This window comes from Lycium barbarum, chromosome 4 (assembly GCF_019175385.1).
Source record: "Lycium barbarum isolate Lr01 chromosome 4, ASM1917538v2, whole genome shotgun sequence".
In the NCBI taxonomy this organism is placed as follows: domain Eukaryota; kingdom Viridiplantae; phylum Streptophyta; class Magnoliopsida; order Solanales; family Solanaceae; genus Lycium; species Lycium barbarum.
This window is the reverse complement of record NC_083340.1, coordinates 99,425,752-99,438,261: the sequence shown is the minus strand read 5'-3', so window position 1 is coordinate 99,438,261 and position 12,510 is coordinate 99,425,752. Positions and strand designations below refer to the sequence as shown.

General features: G+C 43.9%; 1 protein-coding gene across 1 annotated transcript; it reads left to right on the top strand.

The window, feature by feature from the left end:
- The first annotated feature begins 234 nt into the window (after positions 1–234).
- LOC132637623 (uncharacterized) lies at positions 235–1,768 on the top strand. Its single transcript, XM_060354684.1, has 2 exons — positions 235–1,659; positions 1,715–1,768. Exons 1-2 carry the CDS (start codon positions 235–237, stop codon positions 1,766–1,768), a joined length of 1,479 nt encoding a protein of 492 aa, XP_060210667.1.
- The last annotated feature ends 10,742 nt before the right edge of the window (positions 1,769–12,510 follow it).

Here is a 12,510-nt window from a genome sequence, read left to right as displayed (position 1 = left end):
TCGGTGGGCAACATACCGGCCGGCGAGAATAACGGAGCCATGTTGCAATAGCTCCAAAACCAGTTAGACATGGCTATGGCTCAGTTACAGTCCCAGTAAGAGATCATAGCGCAATTGCAAAACCGAGGTCTGGCACCCGATATTGCCCCATCAGAACAGACCCAGGATACAAAACAAAGTCACGTCCTACGGGGTAATGAGAACCACCCCGGACAAAGCAGCGAATTGATAAGAATGCTCGAAGAATTGACGAAACGAGTCGAGTCCAGAGAAAGGAATATAAAGGCGAATGACAAGAAGTTGGAAAACTACAACTCGAGGGTCGATCAGATTCCGGGGGCTCCACCAGTGTTGAAGGGATCGAATTTGAAAAAATTTGTTCAAATGCCATTTCCGTTGAGTGCGGCACCGATGAAAATCCCTAAGCGATTTCGCATGCCCGATATCCCGAAGTATAATGGGACGACGGACCCACATGAACATGTGACTGCATATACATGCGCTATTAAGGGCAATGATCTCGCCGATGACGAAAGGGAATCAGTGCTATTTAAGAAATTTGGGGAAACCCTGTCAAATGAGGCGATGATTTGGTATCATAACTTGCCCGAGCATTCAATTGATTCATTTTCCATGCTTGCTGATGCTTTCGTCAAGGCCCATGCCCTGGCTATCAAGGTCAAAACACGAAAATTAAACTTGTTCAATGTCAAGCAACGAGATAATGAGACCATCCGCGAGTTTGTGGCTCGATTTCAATTAGAGTGCATGGACTTACCTCCAGTCACGGACGATTGGGCCATTCAGGATTTCACCCAAGGGCACAATTCAAGGAGCTCGATCACATCTATAGAGCTAAAGCAAAATCTGATAGAGTACCCGGCGATCTCCTGGGCTGATGTACACAACAGGTATCGGTCGAAGATTAGGGTTGAAGATCATAAGATTTCGAGGGCTGCTTCGGTATCATGGCATTCTGGTAAAGGGAGTGATCGATCGAAGAGAATGGTAGATTGGGATCCTAGACCGTCATATGACAGGTATCGGGCTTACCCACTCAATCGAAGGGGAAACGAGTGCAACGGCGAATCAGTCAGGAATGATCGAAGGAATGATCGGGGCCAAAGTAGTCGTGGATTGATAAACAGAAATATTGTCGATAGAGCCCCGGGAAACAGAGAAACTCCAAGGTTATCCGAGTACAATTTTTGCGTCGATGTAGCAACCATAGCGGCGGCCGTTATCCGAAACAAAGAAACAAGGCATCCAAGGCCAGTCCAATCTGATCCAGAGAAGCGGGATAAAAGTCTTATTTGTAAGTATCATCGTACTCACAGCCATCGGACCGAAGATTGCCCGCAGCTGAGAGAGGAGGTCGCTCGTCTGTTCAATGTGGGATATCTTCGAGAATTCTTAAGTGAACGAGCAAAAACCCATTTTAAGAACCTGGACTCCAACAAGCAGGATAGGCCAGAAGAGCCTCGGCATGTGATACACATGATCATGGGAGGAACTGACGTTCCCATTGGGCCGGTCGTAAAACACAACAAAATTTTCATAACGAGGGAAAAGCGTATCCGGAATGGTGACCCCGATGGTCCCATCACGTTCAATGATGAGGACATGGAAGGCATCGCCCAGCCGCATAACGACACACTGGTAATATTTGTCCTTGTCAATAAATTTAGAATTAAACGTGTGCTAATTGATCCAGGTAGCTCGGCTAATACCATCTGATGGAGAGTCATCGAACAGCTGGGACTACTAGATCAGATCGTGCCGGCACCACGGGTCCTTAACGGATTCAACATGGCATGTGAGACGACGAAGGGTGAGATCACCTTACCGATCAATATGGCAGGAACTACGCAGCAGATGAAATTTTATGTGATAGAGGGAGACATGGGATACAATGCATTGCTGGGCAGACCGTGGATTCACCTCGTGAGAGCGGTCCCCTCAATTATGCATCAGGTATTGAAATTCCGGACTCCAGAAGGTATCAAAACAGTCTGTGGTGAACAACAGGCCACAAAAGAAATGTTCGCGGTTGAAGAATCTATCAAGACTGCAAAGGTGCCAAATCGGAACGAAAGGAAGAATGCCAGATAGAAATCACAGATCCCGATCCCGCAATCCTCGAAGGATCGGAACAGAGACACACCAAATGAAGAGTTAAAATTTGGAGTACCGAGAACCTTTGTGGTGCCCGATGATTCTGATGCCACTAAATCCACAGTGGAAGAACTTGAGCAAATCATACTGTTTGCTCATCCACCGGATAGGAAGGTATACCCAGGCACGGGGTTAACGCCCGAGCTCAGGAATTTTTTTATTGAATTTCTTAAAAATAACTCAGATTGCTTTTCTTGGTCCCATTTAGACATGACAGGTATTCCACTGGATGTGACAACACACAAGTTGAGTCTGGATCCAAATTTTCCTCCCGTCAAACAAAAGTGGAGGCCGCAGCCCAAGGTAAAACATGCATTCGTCAAAGACGAGGTAACCAAGCTCCTTAACATAGGGTCCATTCGTAAGGTAAAATACCCGGATTGGCTAGCTAACGTTGTGATAGTGCCTACAAAAGGAAATAAATTTAGAATGCGCGTAGATTATAAAGATTTAAACAAGGCTTGCCCAAAGGATTCATTTCCTATACCCAGCATCGATCGCATGATCGACGCTACTACGACTCACGACACGCTGAGTTTTCTCGATGCCTATTCCGGGTACAACCAAATACAAATGGACCCGGAGGATCGAGAAAAAACTTCTTTCATAACTAGGTCTGGCGCATATTGTTATAGTGTGATGCCCTTCGGCTTAAAAATTGCCAGTGACACCTATCAGCGGTTAGTCAACCGCATGTTTGAACACCAAATAGGAAAATTAATGGAAGTTTACATAGACGACATGGTCGTTAAGTCCCTGCGAGCAGAGGACCATTTGAAATTTTTGCAGGAAACTTTCAGCACATTAAGGAGGTACCACATGAAGCTGAACCCAGAAAAATGTGCCTTCGGTGTTGGATCGGGAAAATTTCTCGGATTCATGGTATCGAATCGGGGAATCAAAATCAACCCGGATAAGATAAAGGCAATTGAAGATATCACCGTGATAAACGACATAAAAGGGGTACAAAGATTGACAAGAAGGATAGCTGCTTTAAGCCGATTCATCTCCAGATCTTCGAACAAAAGTCATCGGTTTTTCGCGTTGCTAAAGAAGAAGACCGACTTCGCATGGACCCCCGAATGTCAGATGGCCTTAGCAGAACTCAAAAGGTATTTATCGAGTCCGCCTCTACTCCACACACCAAAAGCGAACGAGCAGTTGTATGTATACTTGGGGGTGTCCGAGATAGCGTTGAGCGGAGTCCTGGTTCAAGAGGAGAAAGGTACGCAATACCTGGTTTATTATGTAAGAAGAACCCTCGGTGACGACGAAACCAGGTACCCACATTTGGAAAAACTCGCTTTGGCTTTATTAAGTGCATCTAGGAAATTAAGACCCTACTTTCAGAGTCATTCCATATGTGTCGTAACGTCGTACCCTGTAAGGAATGTCATGCATAAACCCAAACTCTTAGGCCGGCTAGAAAAGTGGGCTGTGGAGAGTAGCGAGTATGATATTGAATACAAACCCCGAACTGCAATCAAATCCCAAATTCTGGCTAATTTCGTGGCCGATTTTGCTCGGCCATGACCCCCGAGGTCGACAAAGAAATGCTTCTTGCCTCGGGGATGTTACACCTCGAAAAATTTCCCATTGGTACGCAAGTAAACGAGCTAGTGATGTGTGCGAGAAGTGCGAGTGTATAATGTTTCATGAGCAATGTGCGTATATGGACAAGAATGATTAGAATGAAAATTCGAGAAATGTGAAAAGTTAAAAGTTGGCAAAACTGCCCAGTGGTCGTAAAGTGCAAAATACGGACCGTATAATGGAATACGGTCCGTAAACTGGCAGTCGTAAAGTGGCATGCAAAAACTTCAACTTTCGGCCAGTCGATTAAATGGTTAAAGATGACCTGGTGGACGGACCGTAAAGTGATTTACGGCCCGTAAACCATGGTCGTAAATCACCATGCATGCAGCCAAAGTTTCTGGTTCTGCTTAGGGTTAAAGACGACCACAAGGGACGGTCCGTAAACTGGAATACGGACCGTAAACCTCCATGGATGACCATTGTTCACCTCAGCACAGATTTTCAATTCATTAAATATGAGGACCAAAACTTGTTTTAATTCATTACAACATTACACCACTTCTCTCTAAAACCTCTCTCTACATTTATTATACAAGTTTTCAAGGATATTTATGGATCAACAACATAAAACAAGGTGAATCAAGAGTAAGAACATCATCAAAGATCATCTAGGTCAAGAAATCCAAATGGAGAAAAACTAGGGTTTTGCTCAAAGTGGAGTATTATTAACCAAAGCTTGTTCCTACAACTTCTAAGGTAAGATTCATGATTTTTACATGATGTTTAAGGTATTGAAGAGTTGAAATACATGGATTGTAGAAAATATGGTCAAGTAGGTCATGAATGATGAATAGTGACATTTTGAGGAATAGTTTGAATTGAATCATGAATGTTGTTGTGTTGTGATATGAGTGTATTATAAATGGTACTAAGATCATGAACTAGACACTTTAAACGAATGGACGAAGTTGGATGTTATGACCATGAATATGGGTGAATTAGAGGCAAATTAAGGAATCTAAATAATGTGGATAATGTGAATGACTAATGGCCATTGTTATGATATTAATGAAGGTATAGACGCTAGCATTGGAAGGAAGCGTGCAAGTGTAGAATAGTCCGACGAAAAGGTATGTAAGGCTAACCCTTCTTTCATAAGGCATGGTTCCTTGGCCAAACTCTTAAACCCTCTATATGAGTATGTTGTATTCAAACGATTAACACTCCGAGCTCATAAGCTCACGATCCCCGATATGTGCTACGATTGTACTACGCACCCCATATGACGAGTAAGCATAAGATATAGACGTAGCGAAAATGATGATGATAGTGATGACGATGATAATAATAATGATGCCAAAGGTGCCTACGGGCTATTATACTTACATGTGCCTATGAAGGGCTATAATGACACCCCGAGCTTATAACGCCGGGTAGGATATATGTATATGAATATGTATAAAGTATGTATACGATTACGAAACGTGCGCACACCTCTGTAGAGGGTACGGATAACCCTGAAGCCTTGGTAGGGCCAGGTATGAGTAACCTTGAGCCATGGTTGGCCAAGTATGTATGAAACACCGATCCTAAGAGGTCGGGTATGCTATGTAAATGCTATGTATATGAAATGACTATGTATATGAATGTGATAAGACTATGTATAAGAATACGAATAAGGACATGTATACGAATATGAGCACAAGTATGGTACGAGTACTATTATGGAATACGGATGATGACGTAGGTGTACAAATACGTATGAAAAATGGAAAGTCCTACGAAAGGCAGGTAAGTACTATGACGATGATATTATTATCTCCCCTCCAACGCTATTTCATATGTTGTTCATGATGCTTATTTATTGATGTTGCTCATGCTTTACATACTCAGTACATTTTTCGTACTGACGTCCTTTTGTTTGTGGACGCTGCGTCATGCCCGCAGGTGCACAGGGAGACAGACTTGATCCATAGCTGCCTATTCGGAGATTACATAGAGAGCTCCATTTCCTTCGGAGCCATATCTTTGGGTACTCATTCTTTTGTGTATATAATTATGGGTATAGCAGGGTCCTGTCCCGCTAATGTGATAAGTTATACTCTTCTTAGAGGCTCGTAGTCACGTGTATATGGTTAGATATGTCTGGCCTTGTCGGCCTATATTTTGTACGTTATTTTGTTGGCCTCGTCGGCCCCTGTACATTGTTGTGGCACAGATGCCTATGATGATTAAAGATGTTGTTGTCCAAATGGGACTAGTTGACGAATGAATGGAAATGCATGTATAATTATGTGGCTCACCTAGATGTAAGCCTAAGAGTAAGCTAAGATGGTGCCCGGGTGGGCTAGCACCGGGTGCTCGTCGCGGCCCCGAGTCGGGTCGTGACAAAAGTTGTATCAGAGCAGTTCAGTCCTAGGGTGTGTCTATGAGCCGTGTCTAGTAGAGTCTTGGTTATGGGTGTGTTGCGCGCCACACTTATAAACAAGAAGCTGCGGACATTTTAGGAATGATTGACCTTGTTTCTCCATAAGAATCGTGCGATAAAGTTATGATATAAGAAATTCTTGTTCCTAAATCGTGTGTTGTGTATTTCAGAGATTCCTAAAAAGAAAAAGGCTACAGCAGCCCAAAAGGGAAAGACGGTGGCAGAAAAGCGGGCTGAAAGAGCACCGCCACAGGTAGTAGAGGAAGATGAGTCCCAGAGTGCGGCTCAATCTCAGTCCTCCCAAACTGTGCCCGTCTATGAGGAGCGTGAGGGAGCCTCAGCCCCAGCTCCCGCACCTCCAGCTCCTCCACCAGATGCTTCGGGCCAGGATGTGAAAGAGGCCATTAATTTGTTGACCCAGTTGGTTACGGCCCAGGCTCAGAGGCAAAGTTTAGGGTATGGTGATAGGGCTGTTAGTGCAAGAGCCCGTGATTTCATTACTTTGAACCCTCCAGAATTCTTTGGGTCAAAACCAGAGGAGGATCCCCAGGACATTATTGATGGTATGCTAAGGACGCTCCGGTTGATACATGCTTCAGACACCGAGTCGGTAGAGCTAGCGTCATATAGATTGAGAGATGTCTCGATCCAGTGGTATACAGTATGAATGGCTTCGCGGGGAGCCAATGCACCTCCCCCGGTATGGCAAGAGTTTGTTGATGCTTTTCTCCGTCATTATAAACCTCCAAAGTTCGGCGAGCAAGGGCCGATAAATTCTTAAATTTGAGGCAAGGCAGTATGAGTGCCCTAGAGTATAGCCTCCGCTTTAACTCCTTGGCCAGGTATGCTTCGGCCATGGTAGCAGATATGGGCGACAGGGTACACCTATTTGTAAAGGGCCAAGGGCCCCACCTGATGGATAAATGCTTGACTGCGTCCCTTCAGGACGGTATGGACATTGCACGCATTCAGGCACATGCTCAGAACTTAGAGGAAAGCCTACAGCAGCGGATAAGTGAACGTGAACAGTATAGGGGACATAGCAAGAGGGCCAGATCTTCGGGCCCAATAAGTGAGTCTAGAGGCGGACACAGGCAACAGTTCCCTAGACATTCGGGCTATTCTACGACCAGTGCACCTCCACGGTTTTCAGGCCAGAGCCTTGATAGATCTACTCATCCCGGGCCGAGTCAGAGTTATTCGGGGTCCCAGTTTAGAGGTGATTCAAGCCAGTCAAGGCCACCTATACCACGATGTTCCCAGTGTGGGAAGTCGCATTGGGGTCAAAGCCGATTGGGTTCAGATGGTTGCTATTCATGTGGTCGACCAGGCCATATTATGCGTGATTGCCCCTCAGTAAATGGTAGAGGTAGGACCCAACCATCAGGGTCGGTAGCCAGATCTTCGGCATCTGTGCGCCCTCCGGGGCCAGGTGCACATGCGCCAGTCGGCCATGGTAGAGGTAGAGTCAGAGCTCCCAGTACTAGCGGTCCTCAGCACCGTATTTATGCTTTGGCTGGACGCCAAGATCTTGAGTCTTCTCCTGACGTGGTCACAGGTATATTATCGGTATTCTCTCACGATGTATATGCTTTGATTGATCCGGGCTCCACATTATCATATGTTACTCCATATATTGCTGGACGATTTATAATCGAGCCGGAGTCTATCAAACCTTTTGAGGTGTCTACACCCGTGGGTGAATCGGTAATAGCTAGCCGAGTATATAGGAATTGTGTGATTGTGATTTGTGATCGTCGTACTTTGATTGATTTGCATGAGCTAGAAATGGTAGATTTTGATGTCATTATGGGCATGGATTGGTTGGCTTCTTGTTATGCCAACGTTGATTGCCGGATGAAGGTGGTTCGTTTCTAGTTTCCGAGAGAACCAGTGTTAGAATGGAAAGAAAATACGGCATCACCAAAAGGTAGGTTTATTTCCCATCTAAAGGCAAGGAAAATGATCACAAAAGGGTGCATTTATCATCTAGTGCGAGTTCAGGATGTAGAAGCTGAATCACCGACACTTCAGTCAGTTCCCGTAGTGAACGAATTTCCAGATGTGTTCCCGGAAGAGCTTCCAGGCCTTCCTCCCGAACGGGAGATTGATTTTTCCATTGATGTGCTGCCAGGCACCACACCTATATCTATTCCTCCATATAGAATGGCACCCGCAGAATTGAAAGAGTTGAAGGAGCAATTGAAGGAATTGCTTGATAAAGGCTTCATTAGGCCTAGTTCATCCCTATGGGGAGCGCCCATATTGTTCGTCCGAAAGAAAGATGGCTCCCTGAGAATGTGCATTGATTATAGGCAATTGAATAAAGTAACGATTAAGAATAAATATCCTCTCCCAAGGATTGATGACTTGTTTGATCAATTGCAAGGAGCCAAATGGTTTTCAAAGATTGATTTGAGGTCCGGGTATCATCAAGTGAGAGTTAGGGAGAAAGATATCCCTAAGACAGCCTTCAGAACGAGATATGGTCATTTTGAATTCCGGGTGATGTCATTTGGGCAAACTAATGCGCCAGCGGTATTTATGGATTTGATGAATAATGTGTTCAGGTCCTTTCTGGACTTATTTGTAATCGTATTCATTGATGATATTTTGGTGTATTCTAGATCTGAAGCAGAACATGCGGATCATTTGCGTATTGTCCTTGGAGTTCTTCGAACTCGAGAATTGTTTGCAAAGTTTTCCAAATGTGAGTTCTGGTTGAACTCAGTGGCATTTTTAGGGCATATTGTGGCAGCCGATGGTATTCGAGTGGATAATCAAAAGATTGAGGCCGTGAAAACTTGGCCAAGACCCACAACTCCTACAGAGGGTCGTAGCTTTCTGGGCTTAGCAGGTTATTACAGGAGATTCGTTGAAGGTTTTCCTCTATTTCTGCACCACTCACAAAGTTGACACAGAAATCAGCCAAGTTTCAATGGACAGATGCTTGCGAACGTAGTTTCCAAGAGTTAAAGGGTCGATTGACTTCTGCCACTTCCAGAGGGATTGGAAGGATACGTTATGTATTGCGACGCTTCAGGTGTTGGGCTAGGCTGTGTGTTGATGCAACATAGCAAGGTGATTGCGTATGCTTCAAGGCAATTGCGGAAACATGAGCAGAATTATCCTACCCATGACTTAGAATTGGCCGCGGTGGTCCATGCATTAAAGATATGGAGACATTACTTATATGGTGTCCACGTGGATATTTACACAGATCATAAGAGTCTTTAATACATCTTCAAGCAGAAAGAGTTGAATTTGCGGCAACGACGATGGCTAGAGTTGCTAAAAGACTATGATGTTGAGATCCTATACCACCCCGGAAAGGCAAATGTGGTGGCTGATGCTCTTAGCCGTAGGTCGATGGGAAGTCTAAGTGATGTACAACCAGAAAAGAAAGAGATGGCCCGTGAGCTTCAACAGTTAGCTAGCCTAGGAGTCCGAGTAGTGGACTCAGGTAGCAGCGGAGCTACTATTCAGAATTCAGCAGTTTCATCGCTAGTAGCGGAAGTAAAAGAGCGACAATATGAGGATCCCATGCTAATGCAGTACAGAGATACACTCCCTCAGAAAGAGGAGTCATCATTTGATATTTCGGGAGATGGAGTTCTCCGATGTCAAGGCAGGTTATGTGTTCCCGATGTGGTAGGCCTACGTCACCAAATATTGAGGGAAGCCCATTGTTCCCGTTATTCTGTCCACCTCGGGGCGACAAAAATGTATCATGATCTTAAGTCTATATATTGGTGGAATGGGATGAAGAAAGATATAGCGGAATTCGTAGCCCAGTGTCCTAATTGCCAACAAGTGAAGATTGAACACCAAAAGTCGGGTGGATTGTTGCAAGCTATGGAAATCCCAACTTGGAAGTGGGAAGTGATTAACATGGAATTCATTTCAGGCTTACCCCGTTCTCGACGTAAGTATGATTCCATATGGGTGATTGTGGATAGACTCACCAAGTCAGCTCATTTCTTGCCAGTCAGGACGACCTATGAGGCAGAAGATTATGCGAAGCTTTATCTTAAAGAGATAGTAAAACTCCATGGCGTCCCGGTATCTATTATCTCCAACAGAGGGACTCAGTTTACAGCTAAGTTTTGGAGGTCTTTCCAAGAGGGTTTAGGGACCCGAGTTAGCCTTAGCACGACATTTCATCCACAGACCGATGGGCAGGCTGAACGTACTATTCAGACTCTGGAGGATATGTTGCGAGCATGTATGATAGACTTTGGAGGAAATTGGGATGATCATTTGCCACTCATTGAATTTGCTTACAATAATAGTTATCATTTCAGCATTCAAATGGCACCATATGAAGCTTTATATGGGCGAAAGTGTAGATCCCAAATTGGGTGGTTTGAAACTGGAGAAACTAAATTGATTGGGCTAGACTTGGTCCAGCAAGCTATAGAGAAAGTCAAGTTTATACAAGATCGGTTGTTAGCAGCCCAAAGTCGTCAGAAGTCCTATGCGGATAATCGTCGAAGAGACATGGAGTTCAAAGTGGAGGATTGGGTATTCTTGAAAGTGTCGCCAATGAAAGGCGTTGTGAGATTTGGCAAAAAGGGGAAGCTTAGTCCCCGGTATATTGGACCATATGAGATTGTGCGCAAAATAGGCAAAGTGGCCTATGAGTTAGATCTACCTCCGGAATTGGAGTTAGTCCATCCAGTATTTCATATCTCGATGCTTCGAAAATGTGTTGGAGATCCCACTAGGATAGTCCCAGTAAACGATGTGCAAGTGACAGAGAAATTGACTTATGAAGAGGTACCCATTGCCATAGTAGACAGGCAAGTACGGAGGCTTAGAAACAAAGAGGTGGCCTCGGTTAAGGTTCAATGGAGAAGCAGTAAACGAGAGGAGATGACATGGGAAGCAGAACAAAGTATGCGATATAAATACCCACATTTATTTCAGCCCTTGGAAGAAGCCCAAGATGAGACGTCAAGATCATAAGGTATGTATATTTCCTTTTATGCTTTTGGGTCATGTGTGGCCAAAATTTTTATGTTGTTACGTTGTGGACCTGTGTGGCATCGATATTATGGGTTGTTGTGGCAGAATGGTATCGCCATATTATAAGGGGAACTTTAACATTCAAGGACGAATGTTCCTAAGGGGGGAAGAATGTTACACCTCGGAAAATTTCCCGTTGGTACGCAAGTAAACGAACTAGTGATGTGTGCGAGGAGTGCGAGTGTATAATGTTTCATGAGCAATGTGCGTATATGGACGAGAATGATTAGAATGAAAAGTCGAGAAATGTTAAAAGTTGAAAGTTGGCAAAACTGCCCAGTGGTCGTAAAGTGCAAAATACAGACCGTATAATGGAATACGGTCCGTAAACTGGCAGTCGTAAAGTGGCATGCAAAAACTTCAACTTTCGGCCAGTCGAGTAAATGGTTAAAAACGACCTGGTGGACGGACCGTAAAGTGATTTACGACCCGTAAACCATGGTCGTAAATCACCATGCATGCAGCCAAAGTTTCTGGTTCTGCTTAGGGTTAAAGACGACCACGAGGGACGGTCCGTAAACTGGAATACGGACCGTAAAACTCCATGGACGACCACTGTTCACCTCAGCACAGATTTTCAATTCATTAAATATGAGGACCAAGACTTGTTTTAATTCATTACAACATTACACCACTTCTCTCTAAAACCTCTCTCTACATTTATTATACAATATTTCAAGGTTATTTATGGATCAACAACATAAAACAAGGTGAATCAAGAGTAAGAACATCATCAAAGATCATCTAGGTCAAGAAATCCAAATGGAGAAAAACTAGGGTTTTGCTCAAAGTGGAGTATTATTAACCAAAGCTTGTTCCTACAACTTCTAAGGTAAGATTCATGATTTTTACATGATGTTTAAGGTATTGAAGAGTTGAAATACATGGATTGTAGAAAATATGGTCAAGTAGGTCATGAATGATGAATAGTGACATTTTGAGGAATAGTTTGAATTGAATCATGAATGTTGTTGTGCTGTGATATGAGTGTATTATAAATGGTACTAAGATCATGAACTAGACACTTTAAAAGAATGGACGAAGTTGGATGTTATGACCATGAATATGGGTGAATTAGAGGCAAATTAAGGAATCTAAATAATGTGGATAATGTGAATGACTAATGGCCATTGTTATGATATTAATGAAGGTATAGACGCTAGCATTGGAAGGGAGCGTGCAAGTGTAGAATAGTCCGACGAAAAGGTATGTAAGGCTAACCCTTCTTTCATAAGGCATGGTTCCTTGGCCAAACTCTTGAACCCTATATATGAGTATGTTGTATTCAAACGATTAACACTCCGAGCTCATAAGCTCACGATCCTCGATATGTGCTACGATTG

Excerpts from the sequence above, each read along its gene's own strand:
- LOC132637623 (XM_060354684.1), top strand. The coding sequence starts at position 235 with ATGCTCGAAGAATTGACGAAACGAGTCGAGTCCAGAGAAAGGAATATA. Across the intron at positions 1,660-1,714 it reads AGCCGCATAACGACACACTG|GTAGCTCGGCTAATACCATC; the intron begins GTAATATTTGTC and ends TAATTGATCCAG.